The 23967-nt window shown below is 33.0% G+C and overlaps 1 protein-coding gene across 1 annotated transcript in view; it reads right to left on the reverse strand.

The window, feature by feature from the left end:
* Positions 1–23967, reverse strand: part of LOC142358195 (uncharacterized) — a 49277-nt gene that overhangs the window by 19895 nt on the left and 5415 nt on the right. The window contains exons 2-3 of the mRNA XM_075409650.1: positions 21760–21868; positions 8447–8664 (exon numbers count right to left, since the gene is read on the reverse strand). Of these exons, the coding sequence (XP_075265765.1) occupies positions 8447–8664; positions 21760–21868 (327 nt within the window). The remainder of the gene's footprint in view (positions 1–8446; positions 8665–21759; positions 21869–23967) is intronic.

A 23967-nucleotide genomic window follows, 5' to 3' on the forward strand; every position in this document is an offset into this window, starting at 1 on the left:
GAATACTATGTATTCTTCCTTCCATTTTCATTCATACTAATGCAACTAAAATTATACTGAAAGATTAAAAAAGTGCATTTTGGCCACAATTGAAAATCATTGGGATCTGTTATTACGCGAATGTGCTAATTGAAGAGAAAAAGAAACACAATCACACCACTAAAACTTTTTTTTAAACGCATATTGTCCGCAAACAAAACATCAGTTACAACATGATATCATTGGATATTTAAATTGTTCTAATACAAGAAATTAAATGAGACTTCCCAATGATGAGAATAAGCTACAGGTTGACAAAAAAACAACAAGAAATGAAAAGTTTAAAAAATCATTGAAAATGTATAATATCATTGAGACTGTTCTCTATAAAATGACTGCCTCGGGTAACATCAAGCCTCGGGTAACATCAAAAAGACATAAGTGAGATTTCGGAATTAATGAAACATTTTGGCAATTAATGACGGAATTTTCTAAATTATATGAACGGTGTTACCTTCCTTCAACTATGAGAGTTAATGAAGAAATGAACCTTTTTATTGTTCTATTGTTGGAGTCTTGATGCCTTTCAGACTTGAATTTTATAGATGGTTTTTTAATAAAAAAAATTGAGATTGGCCGAACGGCAAACTTTCGAAATGCAATTATCTAAAAATTTTTTAAAAGTTTTGCCAAAGTTAATTATTCATTCCAGCTCAAACAAAGTTATTTATCTAACGCGGAGAGAACTACAGATATGTCCCAAATGAAGATAATTTTTTGGGAAAACAATCAACAATGGCACGCTTCTTTGCCACGTTAAATAAAACTTTTTAACATAGGCTCTCAAACATTAGATTTGTCTTTGGTATTCTTAAAAAACTTAAAGACATTGGGATAATTTAGACAGATGTTTTAACCTCCGTATTTTACCCTAATCCAAATAAAAATACAAACAAACATACGCATACCTATCAAAACAACACGAATTTCAGAACATTATTAGCTTGACTGTGTAATAGGGAAACAAATATTAAGAAATTCGCCTTTTTCGAAACAACGTTTTGATATCAATTTCACGTATTAGAGATAAAAATGGATAAGGAGTTTGACAAGGAATTTTATGGCTACATAAAAGGTGCGAATATTCTTCCACAGACTCTATTTATGACTTTTTGAGAAAAAATGCCATCTTCCTTCTTCTTTTTTAGTTATTTGTTGGGCGTGAAGACAGTTCCATTTGAAAAACTTGTATTTGGAACAGAAGATAACTTATCAAAACGTTGAAAAGACTTATAAAAAAACAAACATTTTTAAGCATTTTTTTCGTTTTATCATTGAACGGTGCAGTAATCAGTAGAAAAAGGCTGAATTTGAAAAATTGTATTGTGCATCGTTAGCCGGCAAATGTAAGAGAAGATAAAGGTACCTGACCCATTCGAGGTCCTCGTTGGAAAGTTTTTATCATCGGACCATCAAAAAGCGTTTTGATCTTGCCAAAGCGTTCAACTAATTGTCCATCAGAAAATATTTAGAGAATTAACTGCTTACGAATTTTCAGATAACGTTGTAAAAATGTTTGAGTCATTTCTTGCTGCCAGATGCAATGTGTAAAACTACGGCATTTTCTTCAGAACGGACAAAGATCTACCAAGGTTTTCCTAAAGGTACACTACTGGGAACTCTCAGTTTCCTAATCTACATCAACCGCTTCAGGTGAACCGTTCTCTAAAGAAACCTCAGGAAATTTTAAAATCTTTCAGTTTGCGGATGGTATTTGTATTTGGTTATTTATATCAAAAACGCAATTAATGTCAAGTTAAAGAAACTAGATCTTGGTGTTTCCCAAACAAAACAAACTAACATTGAATGCTGACAATGAATGCTGCTGATTTGGACGGCAAAATTTCAACAGAAAATAGATAAAAACAGAAGAACACTGCAAATTTTTAGGCTTTTATGTTGATTCAGAATTGAGTTTTCAAATTTAAACTCAATAAGTTTCTCTCAAATGTGACGATCAATATACATTGTTTGTCGTCAAACACCACTTGGAGCACGAATATTGTTGTTCATTTTCCAAGTACTTTCATATTAAAATGAGTTATTTTTTTAAATTCATAGATTTTCATCCTTACAACGGTTAAACCCATGGATGAAATGGGGGAACTCAAGTATGCTGCATGAGAAAAAAACTTGAAAGGTCAAGTGGTCTTCTAAAGAAATCAGAAATTTTACCAGTAAAATGGCTCATCACTCAATTGACTGTCTCGATATTAAAAGGCGATACTGTTTCCAGAGAAGCATTTTGTACAGATAAGTTTGGCCGGGGGGAGGAGGGGAGGGGTAATGTTTTGTTGAAGAAAAAATTGCAGCACAGAACAATTGATCACATTTAAAGCAAGTAACCGTTCTTTTCAACAAAATTATATTCTAAAATCGAATGAAAATTCCGCTTGAATACCCAATAGTAAAATCTCTAAAATAAATTTAAAAAATTGTCAAAATAGCACCTGCTTCAGCAATTTAAAATGTTACTATTCGGAAGAATAATTGTTTACTTCAGAATTTAATTTTATGCTTTACAGCAAACGGAACCCTTAACTTTGATAAAAAATAGTTGTGCTGGAGAATCAATTTATATATTGTTCCCGACTGGTTGAAAATGTAATTTACTTGTTAATTCAAAAAAATGCATCGAGTGGTGCGGTGAGTTCAAAATTACACGGTTTAGGAATGTTCCGAGTCTGCCTAATGTCTGCTCATGGACAAATCTGAACGAGGTAAAGTCTGATCTTAGAACGAGCCAAAGACTTAAAAGAGCCTAAAATTCTAACAGGGATGCTTGTTAATGTGCGTTCGCACATGATGTTCCCACTCGAGCGCATCTACACTTTTGACTTAATTGTCAACCAAATGAAGATATAGTAAAAATAGATGTTTGAGTTTGAAAAAACGTTTTGAATGCACCTAGTAATAACGCCAAAATGCAATCGTATAAAACCTTAACTGCACAATTTTACTTTGTTTATACTATACAGCGGATGGCAAAAGGATATGATAAGGCGAAATTGAATTTATTACAACCTTTTTTAAACCAAATAATTTCTAAAGTCTCAAAAATCAATAGCTTCTAACGAAATATTTCTTAGTAAATTTACTAAACATTCATTATGAAACCAATAGTACCTGTTGTTGGTTACATTAAGCCATAGGAATGGAACACAGAAGCAGAAAAACTCAAAAAATTAAACAATTTGGGAAAACACAAAACTTTGAAGCCATTAAAATCATTAGCTATTATCTGAATACTATGTATTCTTCCTTCCATTTTCATTCATACTAATGCAACTAAAATTATACTGAAAGATTAAAAAAGTGCATTTGGGGCACAATTGAAAATCATTGGGATCTGTTATTACGCGAATGTGCTAATTGAAGAGAAAAAGAAACACAATCACACCACTAAAACTTTTTTCTAAACGCATATTGTCCGCAAACAAAACATCAGTTACAACATGATATCATTGGATATTTAATTTTTTCTAATACAAGAAATTAAATTAGACTTCCCAATGATGAGAATAAGCTACAGGTTGACAAGAAAACAACAAGAAATGAAAAGTTTAAAAAATCATTGAAAATGTATAATATCATTGAGACTGTTCGCTATAAAATGACTGCCTCGGGTAACATCAATCCTTGAATATTCAATTCCAAGCTTTTGAGACCGGTTAGCGTTTTACGCCTACCTAAAGAATAAAAAAATATGCAAAAACCGCTAATTCAAAAGAAAAATTGATCGAGAAAAGTGTCGAAGCCATTAAAAAATAACTTTTCGTTGCTAAATTTTTTATCATCCATTAATTTTTTAACAGCGAATGGCAATAAAAGCGCTCGATGGGAGCATAAGAGTTTCAATGCTTCAATGAAAAAACAAGAATGTTTGTCATTGACAACTCATCGATACGACCAGATATCACAATGAGTCCTTGCCTAAGAAAACAACAACAAATACAGGCAAAAACCAAAAATTCAGCAGAAAAGTGCAAGAACAAAGTGTCGAAGCCACTTAAATCAAAAGCTTTTGTTCGAAAACTTTATCTATGATCCTTTGAACTTCCATTCTAAGCCAATTGGAAATAGCACTAATAGGATAATGTGATGAGATTTCAGAGGAACCAAAAACAAATCCAAATACATTCCAAATGTCCAAAAAGTTTATGAAAACTCTTGCATCGAACTTATCAAACCAATAGTTAGAAGATAAAGCCACAAATAATTTATTTTTCTGAATAGGAAAGAAGGAGTTCCGGTAATTAATGCGACATTCGTAGAGTTCATGAAGATAAGTTTACGATTTGTTAATGTTCAAAAAATTTTTTCGAAAAATTATTCTTGAAATATTAACAGCCATTAAATTCAACAGCTTTCAACAGAAGTCAACAAACACGCTAAGTCATGACTCGATAGAAAGACAATAAAGTTTGTCATGAATGGGTAACCAATGGGATATCACTATAGGTCTTATGACTATGAAAACAACAACAAATAAAGGCAAAAACCAAAAAACCAGTAGAAAAGTGCGAGAAAAAAATGTCGAATTCATTTAAACCATATCCTTTCATCTGAAAAATTTACCTGCAATCCGCTGAAAGTCTTCTCAAAACCAACGGGAGATATCAATATTAGGATAATGTGATAAGATTTCATCAGGATCCAAAAATACAAAAATATCAAAAAACTAAAAATTTTTTTTTGAAATCTTGTTGCATCGAAGCCAAAAAACTAGGAGTTACAAGAAAACAGTAACCAAAATAATTTAGATAGATTGCTGTATAAAGAGAGAAAGATGTCCTGGTCATTACTGACAACTTCTTACAAATCATGAAAATAGTTTTAAAATTGGTTAATGTTCAAAAATTTTTCTGAAAAATAATTTTTAAAGACTTAACAGACAATAAGTTCACTAGCTTTCAACAGAAGTCAAAGAAAAACATTCAACCAATGACTCGAGAGAAGGAAAAGGATGTTTGTCATGCATGGATAATCAATAAGATATCACACTAGGTCTTATGACTTTGAGAACAAAAACAAATTCAGAAACCAAAAATTCATAAGAAAAGTGCGAGAAGAAAGTGTGGCAGCCATTTAAACCATATCCTTTTATCTGAAAAATTTACCTGCAATCCACTGAAAGTTTTCTCAAAACCAACGGGAGCTATCAATATTAGGATAATGTGATAAGATTTCATCAGGATCCAAAAATACAAAAATATACAAAAATTAAATTTTTTTTTTGAAATCTTGTGGCATCGAAGCCCTGAAACCAGGAGTTAGAAGAAAACAGTAACCAAAATAATTTAGATTGCGATAGAAAGAGAGAAACACGTTCTGGTCAGTACTGGAAACTTCTTACAAATCATGAAAAAGGTTTACAAAAACAAGTTTATGATCGGTTAACCTTTAAAAAAAAGTTTCGAAATTTTATATATAAAGTCTTAACAGCCTTTAGCTGTCTAATCAAAGCACTGAATAGCTTCACTAATGCTCTGTACGAAACTCACAACCCTTTCAGTAAATGATTTTATGTCCTAGGGCTCCAAAATTTCAGTAAAATCTCAAAAGAAAAACGATATTTCATTAAAAATTACAAATGCTCAGAGTAGAAGCCATATAAAACTTGTGCGATTCATTGAAAACGTGTTTTTTGTTCATTCGGCGTCGTTTTACTGTAAATCAGGATTATCATTAATCAAACATTGATATGAAAAGTTACCAGTCTCTAGGTGACCTAAACAATTATGAAGTTTTCTAAAAAAAAACTGCTCTCAAATAGAATTCGATTTCTTTTATGGTAAACTTCCGAATGAGACCAGAACTAGTCTGTTTATCACCTTTAGTGTATTAGGAATACAAAATTGATTCATTTTAGGACGTGAAATAAAATTTTGAATAAAAATTTTTCAAAGAAAGATCATAATTTAAAGAAAAATTACTCGTGAACGAAAAAAAAACGAACGAAATCATACCAAATATCACGTGTTTCAATCCTCGATTACTTTTCAATTTCAAATTCTAGACTGGAGGAGCTGTTTAATGATACCACACACATTTCTCTACGATGAATATATCGATCGGCCAAAATTGACTGAACAAAAAAAACCCATTTGAGTATGAAGTTCCTCCCCCCTCAATTGGGGTCGGAACAATGAAGGCAGAGAACTGCAACAGAATACAGTTCATTTAACTTTGAAGAACTTTTTTGGTTTTTCATTGAAAACTAGCCAAAATTGGCTCAAGGAAAAAGTCACTTCGGTAGTAGGTTCCAAGCCCACAATTAAACTTGGAATATGGAGCAAAAGTTTGAAGTCAATCTCTTGTTAGATTGAGTCAAAAGCTATTAATACTGTGTGACCGTGAAACATCAGGTAAAAATGAACTGTTAATGAGATAACTTTCATGCTAACCATATCGTCAGACTCGGGGAAGAAATTGACTCTCTGCCAGTTGGGTCTGACCAAAATGTCAAATCTCCTCTCATTATCATCGTAGTAAGCTTTTTTGTCATCCCAGCTCATTGAGTGCAGATCTGGCATGGATGATTCCATAAATGCTTGGTTCAAAAAACCATCCATGTGCTCAGTTTTCTGACGACATTCGTAAGAATGTAGACAGTAGTATTTGCTAAAAAATTTTTTAACATGGATAAGAAACCCTATTTAGCTTGCAGATTTTCAATTTTAAGATATCCTCGGATAAAAAGCTCTGCCAATTATGTCCTCAAAAAGACTTGAAACTAGAGGTTCTAAATTATTTATTTGTAACACCAGATGAGTTATTTTGGTTTGACAACTCGTTCATGTGTTTTCTTTTTGCTTCTTGCGTGACTGACAGATAACATAGGGATATAATTGTTCAAAGGAGTCTCGAATTCAAAAATTTGAAGTTTTTGAGTTTTGAAACGAAAGAAAGATAGTCAAATCACTTGTTTCTTCCAGGGAATGCTATTTAGCAAGAAAACGGTAGCAGTGACCTCAGATTGGACAAAAATCTACCAAAGTTTTCCTCAAAGTACTTTTTTGGAAACTCTCAGTTTCCTAATCTACATCAACTGCTTCATTGAAATCGTTCTCTAAAGAAATCTCAGAAAAACTTAAAATCATTCAGTTCAAAGATGGTATTTTTTTAAATATGAAAAACGCAATTAATGTCAAGCCAAAGAAATGAGGGCCTGTTGTTTTGAAAACGGAAAAGTATTTCAAATAAAACAAACTAACAATGAATGCTGACAATGAATGCTGCTGATTTTGGCGGAGCATAGGTAAAAACAAAAGAACACTGCAGATATTTACGCATTTATGTTGATTTTGAATTGAGTTTTCAAAATCAACTCAATAAGTTTTTCACAAAAGTGGCGATAGCCATACGATCAATATATATTGTTTGTTGTCAAATACCACTTGGAGCACGATTATTGTTGTTCATTTTCCTTCTACTTGCATATTTAAATGAGCTATTTTTTTTATTTCTCAGATATACATCCTTGCAACGGTTAAACACACGGATAAAATGGGAAATTCAAGCATGGTACATGAGAATAAAAACTCGAAAAGTCAAGTGATCTTTTATTGAAATCTGAAATTTTACCAGCAGAATGGCTCATCACTCAAATGACTGTCTCGATATTAAGAGGCCATACTATTTTCAGAAAAGCATTTTTACAGATAAGTTTTGACCGGGGGGGGGGCGGAGGGGTAATGTTTCGTTGAAAAAAAAGTTGCAGCACAGATATGGAATGAAAATTGTGCTTGAAAACCGGCAAGTAAAATCTGCAAAACAAATTTTAAAAAATTTTCAATACAACATATGCTTCAGCAATTTAAAATGTTACCATTCGAAAGAAACATTATTCTACTTTTATTTTTATTTATTTAATTATAAATAATTTATTTTTATGCTTAGCAGCAAACGGAACCCTTAGTTTTGATGTAAATAGTTGTACTGTAGAATAAAATTTATATATTATACCCGACTGGTTATGAAAGTAATTTACTTGTCAATTAAAAAATGCATCGAGGGGTGCGCGGCGTTCAAAATTACACGGTTTAGGATATCCGAGTCTGCCCTAAAGTCTGCTCATGGCCAAATCTGAACGACGTAAGTCTGATCATAAACCGAGACAAAGACTTTAAAGAGCCTAATTTTCTAATAATGGCAGAGAACTGCAACAGAATACACTTCATTTGACTTTGAAGAACTATTTTGGCTTTCCATTGAAAACTAGCCAAAATTGGCTCAACGAAAAAGTCACGCCGGTTTTAGGTTCCAAACCCACAATTAAACTTGGAAGATGGAGCAAAAGTTTGAAGTCAATCTTTAGTTAGATTGAGTCAAAAGCTGTTGCTACTGTGTGACCGTGAAACATCAGGTAATAATAAACTGTTAATGTGATAATTTTTATGCTAACCCATATCGTCAGGCTCGGGGAAGAAATTGACTCTCTGCCAGTTGGGTCTGACCAAAATGTCAAATCTCCTCTCAATATCATCGTAGTAAGCTTTTTTGTCATCCCAGCTCATTGAGTGCAGATCTGGCATGGATGATTCCATAAATGCTTGGTTCAAAAAACCATCCATGTGCTCAGTTTTCCGACGACCTTCGTAAGAATGTAGACAGTAGTATTTGCTAAAAAGTGAATCCGATTTCTGACATGGATGAGAAACCCTATTTAGCTTGCAGATTTTCAATTTTCAGATTTGCTCGGACATAATAGCTCTGCTAATTAAGTTCACGAAAAGACTTGAAACTAAGAGATCCTGAATTATTTATTTGTAACACCAGATGAGTTATTTTGGTTTGACATCTCGTTCATGTGTTTTCTTTTTGCTTCCTGCGTGACTGACAGATAACATAGGGATATAATTGCTTCAAAGAAGTCTCGAATTCAAAAATTTGAAGTTTTTGAGTTTTAAAACGAAAGAAAGATAGTCAAATCACTTGTTTCTTCCAGCGAATGCTATTTAGCAAGAAAACTGTAGCACTGACCTCAGATTTTTTCATATAAGACCTTCACATGAGATTTTTTCACGCATTTTTTTTCACATTTTCCATATCTTATGTAGTTGGCCTTAACAAAAGGTAATAAAAAATTAGCACATCTCAGAAAATCAACCACTAGATGGACATAAGATGTTGTGAAAAGCTTATTTTGTTGAGACATGTGATGTCAGTTTTGATGTATGGCTCAACTGTCTCGTATGCCAGAAGAATTATTTTATATCAAATGAAAAGATTCTAATCCAAAAGTATTAAATGATTTTGCTCAATGAGTTATCCCGATGATCAAGTCCACGATGGCTGCTTGCGATCCCTAAGCTAACTGCCATTTTGATACCAACTCATGTACGTAGACACCCCAGACCAAACTCCAAGTCTATATCAGTACTGTTCAAGTCTAAATCCTAGTCCAAGCTCTAATTTCCGTTTCCCAGTACTGGGAAAGTCTAAATACAAGTCTGCCAAGTCTTAGACAAGACTTGGATAACTCTTGGAAGTTGATTCCCAAGTGAAAATTCCGAATTTTGAAGATTGTCGTACCACAAGTTCGAGGCTAGAGATTAACGTTTATCCAGTTTTCCGGGGTCTTGCAAATTGCTACCGAACTGATACCCCGGGAGGTCACAATGGGTCATTTTAGGTACTTATGGGCCTCTTAGCCGTTTTTCAGTTGTTTCAGCTCGAATTTCAAAAAATGGACTTAATAAATTTTGGGTTTTTCCCATTATAGCCCCCCCCCCCATGAACTTATAGCCCCCATCAAGGTATAATTACCTTAATGGGGGAGGGGGCTATAGATTTTCTGACCACTAATCTGGGGGCTATAATGGGAAAGACTCTAATTTTCATTGTACGAAAATGGACCATGTTTCAGATCTTGTGATCATATGATTGGACTTTCTACTAGAAAAAAATTGTAATGAAGACCACTGTGAAGTTACGCATGCTGTTGCAGGACGGAATCATCCAAACTAGGCTAATTTAGGCGTTTCCGGGCCTATTTTCGACTAACTTATTGGCTAATTTTGGCGTTCTCCGTACCTATTTTTGACTATATTTCGGGATAATTTTGGCATTTTTTGGACCTATTTTGGACTTGCCGAGTATTAAATTGGACTTGGATTTAATGTTGGCAAGTTTTAAATCAGACTTCAATTTAGATTTGCAAAGTCTTAGATCAGACTTGGAGTAAGACTTGCCAAGTCGGATCTTTTCCGTTTCTGCCCCCCCCCCCCCCCACCCCCCAGTACGTTATGCTCCCCCAGTTACAGAGCACGTGCCATTACATAGTAAATCATTTTGTAAAAATGGCACTTGTGTCTGGGGTATGGAAACAATATGCACTCACTAAACGTGGGGAGAGGAGAGGAGGGGCACAAACGGAAAAAATCCGCCAAGTTTTAGATCAGACTTGGATTTTGACTTGCCAAGTCTCAGCCCAGATTTGAATGACTGCCACGTGTAAAAAGTGACATGATCATAGCTCTGAATCAGTAACGAAATAAGACTTGTAATTAGACTTGCCCAGTACTGAAATTGAATTGACGTTAGTGCCGGGAGTGTACATTTCGACAAAAATTTCAGAGAAAAGCTCACACTGAAATTGTCTAAATATGAAATTTTTATGCACGCAACAGATTTCAGTCACCAACGCTGGCGACACAGTCTATTTTTACAAAGTCTTGCTTTAAAAATTGGGTAAGGGTTGCTAGGTTACAAAAATATTTTTTTCACAATTTCTTTGGCAATTGGTATGGAAATACCTATTTCGGTTAAATTTTTTTGAGATAAAATATTACTGCAAAAAGACAACTGTTTTGAGTTGGGGTTTAACAAAATTCTTTCCACTTTGGCAAAAGCTAATCAAGATAGTTTTCGCTGGCTTCTAAAAATCTAAAACAAATGTCTAAGAACCTAAAAGAAAAACTATAAATGTCTTCAACTCAAATACAACAAACATTAAACAAACTATTCGATTACTTAGAACGAAGCAATCGAGGTTGTATCATAAAGTTGTCAATGTTTCGAAATCGTAAATAAACTTTTATTACAAGAATGATTTCCTGATATCCTGAGCAGTGCTAATTTCCAAAATCTCGCATCCTTAACCTAGTAGATGCTTACATGTTTTGAAAACCTACTATAAAATTTTTCCGTCTAGACTGAAAATACTAGCCCCAAATGTTATTTACCACAGATCTAAATATGTGGAACTTTTCGGGTTGCAAAAGTGCGTCTAGTTCACGCTCAGTAATAATAATTGTCTTCCCTGGTTGAACTATCGTTGAGCTTAAACAAGCATCAGATATGATTTCATATTGCCCAAAAGTGACTTTTTATTATTCCCACCATAATCGATCTGATCTCACTAAGAAACAAATCAATCATGTATGATCTTTGTCTGAGTACCAGGAAATCATGTATGCTCATTGTTTGGTTAACAAAAGAACACTTATGATCCTAGTTTGATTATTTGACTTTTTTACCATAGCAACTTAAGTTTATCATATATATTCATAAGGCATCGCTGTTGTGATTCCCTGTCATCACCATGTGATCCCCCAAAAGATCCCGTGGTGAAAAGATGCGTGCTAAATATCAGAAGAAATTTATGTATATGACCAAATTTATCTTAATTTATGCAGCATTGTTGTACCTATAAACGTTAAATTAAAAAAACATGTTTCCGCACTTAACCATTTCTAATTAGGTATAAAACTAAATTTATCTTCATGGTGCACGTTAAGAGCCATCATTTAGACTGCATATGCAATCTCTTCAATTTAGTCGATATCTAATACAAAATACTGGAAATTGTGGCACCAGTCAATATTTCATGTGCCACAGAGGAAGGACTTTGTATAAATTCCCATAACTTCAGTCGGTTAACGTATTTTAGTATTAAATTAACCAAATGAATTTATGAGAATTTATATCAAGTCCTTCTTCTATGACACATGAAATATTGACTGGTGCCACAATTTTCAGATAAGGTTAGACGCCAACTAAACTGAAAAGATCGCATGTGCAGTCTGAATGAGGACTCTTAACGTGCAACATGAAAATAAATTTGGTTTCACTGTTTTTCCTCAAAATGTTCCATGATCTCGTGATGGCAACCACGAAACCGTGAAAGTCATAAATGAGTTTCAGCAAACTTGGTTTCATCAAGCTTAGTAATTCCTTAACGGGGCTTGGATATTGGTTATCCATATGGGTATGATTTGTAATTAAAATTCTTCTCAGCTAAATCAAATAGTTGTTCTTTGACATCTCTAATAAAATTGGGAGGACTTGAATATGGATCATAATTGGGAAAATCCCAGCACCAGTGACATCGAATCGTTGTAGTTTGTAACTCGGTAGAAAAAATTACGTCGGCAACGCTGGCGATTACAATTGTTTGAGTACAAAGAATCTTTTTTTGTTAGATCGTGTTTTGGATGTTCATTTTTCATTTGCCAAAATTGCTATGCCTTAAGGGGAAGTTTACTGGTCAAGTTTTTTTTGTTTAAAACCACGATATTCAAGATGAATGTGATATGTGATTGGAAATAAATTTACTGATCGATGAAAGTCATTGTGTTCTTATTTTTGTAAAATGACTGCTTGATTGTTTTCATTTTAAAATTCGTCTTTTGAGACTTTCCATTTGCCTGATGATAATTTTACTGGCATGCCAAATATTTGATCCATAAAAAACCGATAACCTAAGTTTTATTAATTTGCATTTTACTGACAATTTTGTTTTGCTTTGAATTGATCTCTTTAAATACGCAATTTTCTGATTACCTTGCAGTAGAACAAAACTAAAGAGATAACACCACTATAAATTTTCTGAAAATTATATAACTAGGTCTTTGAAGTTTCTTTCTTGTCAGATGGCTCCAATGGTGAGAAGACGCAAAATTTGCTTGTTTTGATTCTTTTTGAACTTCTCGATATTGATAATTGGCCAAACCTCCTTGCTCTAAACAAAAACAATTTTACATATCTTTTTCTAGCTGAATTTACTGTTCACAGTGCTAATGATTGTTGTGTCATCTGCGTATAAGTAGCACTCATTGACAATTATTTCGGGTAAGTCATTTACATAAATGGAATACGAATAATGTAAAAACTGACCTTTGAGGCTCACCGCTGGTGATTGGTCAAAAATCCAATTTTCCCCAAGATATTAAAACTCATTGCTTTCAGTCAAATGGAAAAACGAACAATGTAAAAATTGACCTTTGAGGCCCACCGCTGGTGATTGGTCGAAAATCCAATTTTCCCCAAGATATTAAAATTCATTGGTTCAATCAGTGAAATCTAATGCAAACAACTTGAATAAAGCACTATCAAATCCCATTCGGCTTAACTTTAAAAGTACGGTATTAAAATTGATGGTATCAAAGGCTTCTGCTATATCGAGATACACTGTTATCGGAATTTTGCTCGCCTCGCGTAACCCATACAACCTGTTGCAATAGCGAAGCATTTGAGTGATGGTTGAACAATTTTTCTTAAAACGATGCTGCTCCACTCAAACTTCTGTTGCTCCAACAACAAGATCTGTTTAGACATCATAAAGGGCTCGTACAAGAACAAGACCTGTTTGGTCACCATTAGAGGCTCGTATTTTTTTCCACAAACTAGAAAATTCACCTTTGCCCAGACAGCAAGTGAAAACAAATAAAATTTGATTCGAAATATACGGTAAAGCAGACTTCAGAAACTGGGGGCTGATTCCATCAAATAGCACTACTAAGAATGTTTTTGATTTCCACCATCAGTGCTTCTTCATTAAACCTATTATCATCAAGAAAAATGTCTGGACTTTTAGTTCAATGAAATAACAATTTCAGAACCGTCTTGGACAAAATGAATTAAAATAATTGCTGAAACTTTCTGCAATGCCCCTTTTTTCCAAAAATTTCTTCTCCTATGAACACCATTTCGTATAAATTCCCATGAATTCAGTCGGTCAACGTAATTTAATATTAAATTAACCGACTGAACTTATAAGAATTTATATGAATTCCTTACTCTATGGCGCATGAGATTTTGAATGGTGCCAAAATTTTCAGTTAAAATATTAAAAGTCAACTAAATTGAATAGATCGCATGTGTAATCTAAAGAGGAACTTTTGTATATTTTTTCAGCTGCAATTTATTGTCCAGAAGTGCTGATGATTATTTTATCATCCAGCTGAATTTATTTTTCACAGTGCTAATGATTGTTGTGTCATCTGCGTATAAATAGCACTCATTGACAATTGTTTCGGGTAGGTCATTTATAAAAATGGAAAAAAGAAACACTGCAAAAATTGACCCTTGAGGCCTACCGCTGGTGATTGGAAGAAAATCCAATTTTCCCCAAGATAGCAAAACCCTTTGCTTTCGATCACTCAAATCTCAGGCAAAAAGCCTGAAGAAAGCACTATCAAATCCCATTCGGCATAATTTTAAATGTAGGATATTAAAATTGGTGGTATTAAAGGCTTCTGCTATAACAACATACACTGTTATAAAAGTTCTGCTCGCCTCACGTAACTCATATAACCTGTTGCAGTAGAGAAGCAATTGAGTGATGGTTGTAGAATTTTTCTTAAAACCATGTTGCTCTACTCAAAATTTTGTTGCTGCAAGATCGAGATCTTTTTATAACAAATAATGGGGTCGTACATCCTCTTTTTCCCACAAACTGAGAAACTTGCATTTGATTAGACACAACTGAAAGCAAATGAAAATTGATTAGGAAAAATACAGAAAAGAAGATTTCAGATTTTTTTGGCTGATTCCATCAAATAGCACCACTACGTATGTTTTTGATTTCCACAATCACAGCCTCTTCGCTAAACTTAATACATCAACCAAGAAATGTTTCTGGACTTTGATTTAATAAAATGGCATTCTCAGAATCATCTTGAACAAGAACAGAAGCAAAGTTTTTACTTAAAGATTCTGCAACGCTCTTATATTCAAAAACTTCATTTTCTATGAACACCATATCGTATAAAAACACCGTTTTGTTTGGCACAACCTGCTTTTTTTGTTGTTTTTCTCATAATTTATATCCGTCGTATGTTGCTTGCTTTTTTCCAAAAACTTCTTCTCCTATGAACACCATTTCGTATAAATTCCCATGAATTCAGTCGGTCAACGTAATTTAATATTAAATTAACCGACTGAACTTATAAGAATTTATATGAAGTCCTTACTCTATGGCGCATGAAATTTTGAATGGTGCCAAAATTTTCAGTTAAAATATTAAAAGTCAACTGAATTGAATAGATCGCATGTGTAATCTAAAAGAGGAACTTTTGTATCTTTTTTCAGCTGCAATTTATTGTCCAGAAGTGCTGATGATTATTTTATCATCCAGCTGAATTTATTGTTCACAGTGCTAATGATTGTTGTGTCATCTGCGTATAAATAGCACTCATTGACAATTGTTTCGGGTAGGTCATTTATAAAAATGGAAAAAAGAAACACTGTAGAAATTGACCCTTGAGGCCTACCGCTGGTGATTGGAAGAAAATCCAATTTTCCCCAAGATATCAAAACCCTTTGCTTTCGATCACTCAAATCTCAGGCAAAAAGCCTGAAGAAAGCACTATCAAATCCCATTCGGCATAATTTTAAATGTAGGATATTAAAATTGGTGGTATTAAAGGCTTCTGCTATAACAACATACACTGTTATAAAAATTCTGCTCGCCTCACGTAACTCATATAACCTGTTGCAGCAGAGAAGCTATTGAGTGATGGTTGTAGAATTTTTCTTAAAACCATGTTGCTCTACTCAAAATTTTGTTGCTGCAAGATCAAGATCTTTTTATAACAAATAATGGGGTCGTACATCCTCTTTTTCCCACAAACTGAGAAACTTACATTTGATTAGACACAACTGAAAGCAAATGAAAATTGATTACGAAAAATACAGAAAAGAAGATTTCAGATTTTTTTGGCTGATTCCAACAAATAGCACCACTACGTATGTTTTTGATTTCCACAATCACAGCCTCTTCGCTAAACTTAATATCATCAACCAAGAAATGTTTCTGGACTTTGTTTTAATAAAATGGCATTCTCAGAATCATCTTGAACAAAAACAGAAGCAAAGTTTTTACTTAAAGATTCTGCAACGCTCTTATTTCCAAAAACTTCATTTTCTATGAACACCATATCGTATAGAAACACCGTTTCGTTTGGCACAACCTGCTTTTTTTGTTGTTTGTCTCATAATTTGTATCCGTCGTATGTTGCTTGCTTTTTTCAAAGAAATTTTTCCTGTCTTTATTTAGAGAAATGGATAATTGTTCTCTGAGTCGTGAAATTTTCTCCTCGTTTTGGTATATTTTTCAAAGTTGTTCTGATTTGATTTTCAAAATGGATACTGTTAGAGGACATGTAAAAAGACGCATTGATTCTTCTAGACGTTTTTGTTGGATTTTTAATCGAAGACGCCAGTTCTAATTTACGATAAAAGGAATTGATAATATTGTCAATTGAGTCAATTGAAGACATCGGAAAATTAAAATTTATCGTAAATTCGTCCCAATTAGCTTTGCCAATATTTTAACGTTTCTTTTTGGCACAACTTTTGCTCAGCATATTTAACCGAAAGTCCAGCAAACAAACATTTGTGATTTGAGAACGAGGTCTTAGATCACGATGTTCATTCTTTCAATTCCTTCAAATCTGATTTTTCGAAAGAGGAATTTTCACTTAAAGTATGCCAATTTGTGTAAGTGAAGTGAATGTCAATATTCCGAAAGAAAGTGAAGGATTCAATGGTTTCAATCTTCTTGGACATCTAGTGCAATATTCTGAATTGCTTTGCGTAACAAGATTGCACTGAGTCCACATTTAAATTGGGTGGGAAATTATAAAGGTGAGAATAACGATTGTAAACTCCTTGTATACATATAAACAATTACAAAAAAATCTGAATTTGTTCTCAAAGCTTCCGTTTTGAAATATATTGTGTTTCTATTTGCTATTAGGGCGCCTCCATGTGTTCCAACTTTTCTATCTGGTCGCGACTGACTTCTTGGTTCCCAATGTAGGGATTAATAGTTTCCAGGAGGGTATCCAACTCAACTCGTCTATCCAATTTTAATCATGAACAACAATTCAATCATAGTGCACGCCAAATCCTACTTAAATGTAGTCAACTGGAATCAGGAGAGTTTGCTACTAGGCGACTATTTTCTTCTATAGATATTATTATCAATCATTTTGTTTTTGAAAAATGGCTGATCCAATTTTAATGTCTGTCTGGTTGATGCTTATGGATTGGGCAAGTTTAACGCGAATCTCTAGACTTTGTTTTCGTCTCACTCAAATTTTTGATAAAAACCGTTTTTTTTAAAAATTGTCGGCCCTCAATTCTGAATTTGACATTAAAATGATATTGCAATCCTTGTTTCACAAACAGCGGTCGCGGGCGGTGTGGGTTGGGGCAAATTAAAAGACGAAAAAAGTCTTCAAAATTTAATGCCTGGACTCCAAACTTTTGGGCATTTTCTTCAACGGATTTTCTGTCATGATTTATTTTGTCCAATACGTTTCAATTGCATAGCTTATTTTCTCTGGTACTCAAAAAAATGGCTTGATTAGTTAGATCAACATTGACTACTAAATTCTCAGTTATCTGTTGAGGTTCAGTCTCGTATCGTGAATTTTAGCCGTCAATATATTTTCTTCTATGTTGTTTAGCATTTCGTTTTTAAACTCAGGAATCTTTGTTGAAAATCACTTTGCAAATTTTCGATTTCGTTGTTTTGATTATCTATGACGTTTTCTCTACAGGCAACGCAGGCCCAAAAAGCACCATTTATCTTTTTCAACGCCATGAACCTCTCAGGTGACACATCTGTTAAAGCAGTAGTTTTTGCAGTTTAAATTGCAGGAGCCGCAAAGAAAACTATCAGAGGCGTGGTTACTTGTTTCGGTACCTTTCTTTTCCCACTTCTGACTTGTGCATAAAAATGGGCGTTGGGGATTGGTTTCGATTGTTTTTACAGGCAAACCGCCCCAGAAAACTGAAGGGGCAGACTGAGCTACTCTCACAGTTAGTCCACCCCTGAAAACATAGGAACGATCTAACTGGAGAACTGATATTAAATACTTCGGCTTACCCCAGTAGAGCCAGAAAAACTGCACTCCAAATGCAATCCTCAAAAAAACAGGTTGCAGCAAAGGTGTGTAAGCTTTCTTCAATAAAAAAGTTTAATTTTCAAGTTGAAGATTCCATCAACTCAGCAACTCAATTTGAATTTAAATGATTAAAATCAAAATTAAAATTGAAACGAAAATTAAAATTAACAAAAATTTAATACTGGCTATGTATGATAACAAGAAACGCTGTTTGATTGCTGACCCGGTTTGTGGAAGCCAAAGTTTTCACCTTAGTCTGAACATTTGTTCTTACAGTATTTTTCTTTACGTTTATCTGTCTACAGTATATGAAAGGTATAAACTTCATTATATGACCGTGGGTTTATATGCGCGACTGTTTTTTATTCATTAGAAGTTGCCCGATCGATATATTTGACGTAGAATGACATGAGTGGTATCATTAGAGAGCCCGTCAAGAGAGAAACTTTACATAAAAGAAATTTTTCATTTCGTTCTTTTATAGGAGTTATTTGTATTTTAAAATTTACTATAATATGAAAATTGATCTCCATTGTTTGACAATTAATACCGGTACGAATTAGCCAACTGTTTTTTTGATTATGGCCTGCTGTCCTGTTAATAGATATTGTTCGTTGTGCTCTCGAATTGTCAGCAAGTTTGTGGCATTTACTTTTTTGCCTTTGTTTTCATTTTATCACTCAAAAAGTTTATGTTTTATCGGTGTGTGTTTAAATTAGTTTCCAATATTGTATTAGTTTTTTAAAAAGGAACTATGATCCAAAATGAGTACTATGTATTGTTAAACACTTCTTCAATAAAACACAGGCGGATTTCTCAATATTTTTGCTATTTGATTTAAAAAAACGATAACAAAATCGATATGCGAGCTATTTTTGCCTCCATTTCCTGCACACAGAGGACTAGTATGAAATGCAGCTGATTTTTTGCTGACGATGAAAGTTGTCTACAATATTTTTCTCTCATTGCGAAATTCACAACGTTTTCAGAAAACTCAATAAAATGTGAGGAATTTGACAGAAAATTTTCTTTTTATCTGTTGCAATTTTGTAATTTTATTTTCCGGCAACGAGCAGTGAAAACCAGTCAAAAATTTTGCAATTGACGGGTTTGCCGACGAGAAACAGATGACACTTAATCTATCAAAAACTATAAAAATTTAAACATGAACAAGTGTATTAATTATCTTGAGAAATAGACTTAAAAATTAGCTAAGATTTTGTTTTCAATTAAAATTTCTGCAAAAAATTAGATATAAACTGTCAACGCTCTTAATACTCCAGCAACACGGAGGTCACTAGTAAAAACTCCACCATTAATATCAAAGCCGAGACTTTTTAAAATGTCAAAAGTCTTTTGTTACTTTGTTGCGAGATATCACTCATGTTGTTATCATTTGCTTTTATACATGTTCATGCGTACAATTTAATTGCAAAACCCAGTTATACCTTCTTTGTTCAGCCTCTGCGAGCTGTTCTGTCAATTTTTATTCCCCTGAAGATTAGCGAGATTTTTTTAAGCCAATTTGAAATGACATTTTTCAGTTCTTTTAGCTACTGCTTTCTTTTTTGACATTAACTTCTCCAGAAATAGTCTTTTCAAAAACAAATGACGAAAAATTTTACCAAACATTTTGTTTTAAGTTTTCAGAGGAACTGATTTCTTAGGGTTCTTTTCAGTCATTTTGCTTATTGCATGGTAGAAATGAATCTGTTTAAAAGTTGTACAGATGTTCGATGACTGCGCATTGCCTTTTTTTACACAACTGTCATCAGAAAATCTGTTAGTGTCAAATGGCCAGAGCAAAAATAGAAAATGTTGAGAGGAAGGATTCAAGTTAAAATTCTGAAATTTTAATTGTCACTATTAGCCGTTTGGGTTCATCAATAATAATTTTTTTTTGTGAAAAACCTTTGTTTTCTTCATTTTTTTTTTGCATTTTACGTTGACTATTGTATTTATCTAAACTGGAATTGATGGCGACATTTAGCTTTGGTAAATTTTGCTGCAAAAAAATTAATTCAATGAGTTTTGATGCTATGCTTATTTTGAATTGCGTCTAGGTGAAACAAAATAATGAAATGATGTTCAACATTTTTTTTGCTCATTGCGAACTTCTGTTTTTAACTTCATAGAGTGACTGTAAATTTTGTCACTGACCTAAAATAAATGGCCCGCAAAAGAGTTTTTTCTTGTAGTTTTCGAAATTTCTTCACATTCATTTTTTGGTTATCTTAATGATATGATGTAAGTGTGACTAATTTTGAGCTACCAATTGCTATTTTACTGGTTTATATTTTCTGTATAGCCGTTCAACCACTGCTTTTGAAGTTGATTTTTTTGGAAACGTTTAAATACAGTTCATTTTTTTCACCTTTTAGGTTTTATGGTTTTTGTTTTTATTATGGTAAAATATAGGTTTTTTTTTAAAAAATAAAACTAGCTGCGTGCTCGTGAACGGCTTTTATTCCACAGTCCATTTTAAAGTTTTATTTCTTTGAGGTCTGACTTTTTGCAGTTTTTTGTTATCTTTAAAATTTATGTGTTAGTTTTCAAGAGTTTTCCTGTATCGATTAATTTTTTCACATCTACAAAACGTTTTTTTTCGTTTTAAGAAATTGACCGAATAGTAAAAAGATGTCATCAATTTTCGTCATCTTTGATACAAACTGATTAACTTTGTATAACGTTTTCACTATCTTGGACAATTTTGCACTAAGTTTCATAATTAAAAATAATCAGTTACACTCTATTCAAGGTGAAATCATTTGAAGGAAGCAACATATTGGAATAATTTGAAAATTATTTTGTTTTGTTATTTTTTTTGAACATTTGTAATATAGAGATAAGAAAAACCCATTCGAATGCTTGAAACATTTTAATATGCCGAATGTCTCAAGCCGTTCCTCTGAAGTGTCATATTGTCTTTGATTAGAATTTGGGCATAATGAGTGACATTTGTAAAAAATATTTTATCCGAAGAATTTCCGTGAGTTTTTTTTACATCAGCATTTTTTAGTCTAAGATTGCAGAATTGTTGAATATTCAATTCACTGGTTAACATTAACATTGCTTTGATATGATCACGAGAAACCAAATACAAATTGTTTTCTGATGTTTTGCTGTGGTTTGAAACCAAGCATACCGGCGGTTTTCTACGATTAAACCAAACATACATACAATTTCCTACGCTTGAAACCGGACACACAAACAATTTCCTAAACTTTGAAGGCAGGAACTATTGGATTAGGTCTAACATCTTTCACATTTTTTGCACAACTGAGTGATTCAAAGTCTACCTTGTTTTTGTTTAAAGACGGTAATTTTTCATAAATTTATTAACTCATTTAAAAAGTTCATGAACTTATTTAAAGTACTGGAAATCGACTGTAAAAATTAATTGGCTCTAACGAGGAAAGAAGCGCCCTTAAACTGCGTTAAAATTTGTGGTAGAATTGCGTTGAAAATGCGCTTAATTTGTGAACGAATTTTTATCTCTTCAATCAAGAACCAGGTTATTGAAGTGAAAACTAGGAACCAGATAGGATACTCAAAGGTAGTCTGCTCGTGAATTTACCTGAAAATTATGCAATCCCTGCCATAGAAAGTCCAGTGGTTTGGAATGATGAAGATGAGAGATGTCCACGCAGGTCTATCCACCTCACCATAATCAAAAAGCGATGAAACTGAAAAGATGGAAAACGCAGAGTTAGAAACAAGTGCTCTATGCTTCTAAAAAACTTCTACTTCAATTCAACCTAAGAACTTATAAAGTTTTAAATAAAGATGTTAATAATTCTAAAAATGAAAGGAGTTTTTTTTGAAAAAGAAGCTGTTTCTGGGTCAAAATTCTTGGTATTTAAATCAACATTAGAACTGGTATCACAAACAATTTCTTAAAGAGAGCTCATAGGATAAGAGACCAAAGATATCATGATATAACCTACAATTTTAAAGTTTTAGTAGCATAATTTTTCAGATTCGATTGTTTAATTTTTTCTATAATCTAGAGATCAAATGACATAAATTTAATTCTTTAGTTGTTTTTTTTTACAATATGAGAAGAGGGTCAGGCAATGTGAGTTCACACTTAATATTGCGACCCTTACCCAGGTCAAAACCAACGCTTACCTTGCAATATGTAGCCATATTCCTGTGAAAAACTTGCAAGATTATACATAATCATACTAGAGCCTCATCGCCAGATTTTTGCAAGATCTTGCAACATAGCAAACAGTCCTTTGACAAGAATCTTGCAATAATACTATCTTCTTCACAAGATAACAGTCTTTCTTGTAAGATTTTGTCTAAAAAGGAAGAGATGTAACATTGATAGCTACTTTTTATCAGCTAGAATTTAAGTTAGCAAGTACACAAATAAGCGAAAAAAATGGCAGTGCTTTCATTTCTTTTTCAGTAGGCATTTATCATTACCTTTTTTTACAAGAGAACATAAAATGATTTTAAGGGTTAGAAAAACAATCTGCAAGTTTTTTGAAGCAAGTAAAAATGGTAATTTTGTTCCGGCTACATCAAACTTAAAGTGCTACAAATCGATCAGTTGATATTTTGGAATTATTTAGAAAGATCATGATGTTTCTCCTGGGATTCTTTTTATAGTCATGTGTATGCTACAGAAAATTTGGTGCCCCTAGAGATTAAAAAATATTTGATTCGGTTAAGCCACAGTAACACTTACAATTAACCACAGTTACAATTAATTGTTCCGACTCCTCTTGAGGGGGAGGAACTATATACAAAAATGGATTTTTCAGTCAAATTTGACGATCGATATATTCATCGTAAAGAGGTGTGAGCGGTACCATTAAAAAGCCCATCCAGCGTAGAATATGGAATTAAAAAGATTTTTTGAAATGTGTTTTCTAAAGCGAGTTATCGATGTTTAAATTTTTGTGAATATTAGACCGATTTGCGTTATTTTTATTCACATTTTCCGGAAGTGTTACTTAAATTTTCGTCAATTTTGCTGAAATTTATTTTAGTTGTTAGAAATAGTTTTTGACTTTATTTTTAAAGCCCAAAAAACATTATTGACTGTTTGATTTAATTTTTTGTTGCAAAAATTTTGGCTAAATATTTCAAAAATGAGCCTTTTTCAAAAAAAAAGCACGAAATAAGCTTCTTTAGTCCAAGTTGATTTAATTTGTCTGAAATACACACCAAAAAACCACTAACACAACTTTTTTAAACTACAATCAGAGCTAATTCTATTTTCACTTCCATTAAGAGTGCTCTGTAACCGAAAATTCGCCTTTTCTTGCCAACGTTACTCGATGATTATCAAAAACGTCGCATTTATTTTTGGTTTTTTAACTAACAAATTATCTATATCTATAACGTTTGAAAAAAAAGTAGTTCTAAAAGAAGAACAGCATTAGCTGGTCTAGTTTTGGACTAATCCTGGACTGTTATTATCCAAAAGGTTCAGATTTCAACCAGTCGGTCTTTTTTTTTAATAAAAAAATGGATATTTCTTATTTTAATTAGAGAACAGAACCACTCAAATCAAAGCTAACTTGTGATAGGTACATATATATAATGATATATAATTGTTTACTTGAAAACTTCTGGTCGTTTTGATTTTTTTTAAAGTTTGACTTTTTATTAAACAAGGTCTCTTTGAACGTTTCCTCTATTTTTTTTTGTAATTTGTTCAACTTGTAGCTTAGTGTCAGCAAAATAAGATTGCTTCTTTCTTCTGATAAATGAATTTTAATGTTTAATGCCTTTTTCCTCGTTAATTTATGTTTGTCTTGCATTGATA

This window comes from Convolutriloba macropyga, unplaced genomic scaffold, assembly GCF_964194025.1.
Source record: "Convolutriloba macropyga unplaced genomic scaffold, txConMacr16.3 SCAFFOLD_1188, whole genome shotgun sequence".
NCBI lineage: Eukaryota > Metazoa > Xenacoelomorpha > Acoela > Convolutidae > Convolutriloba > Convolutriloba macropyga.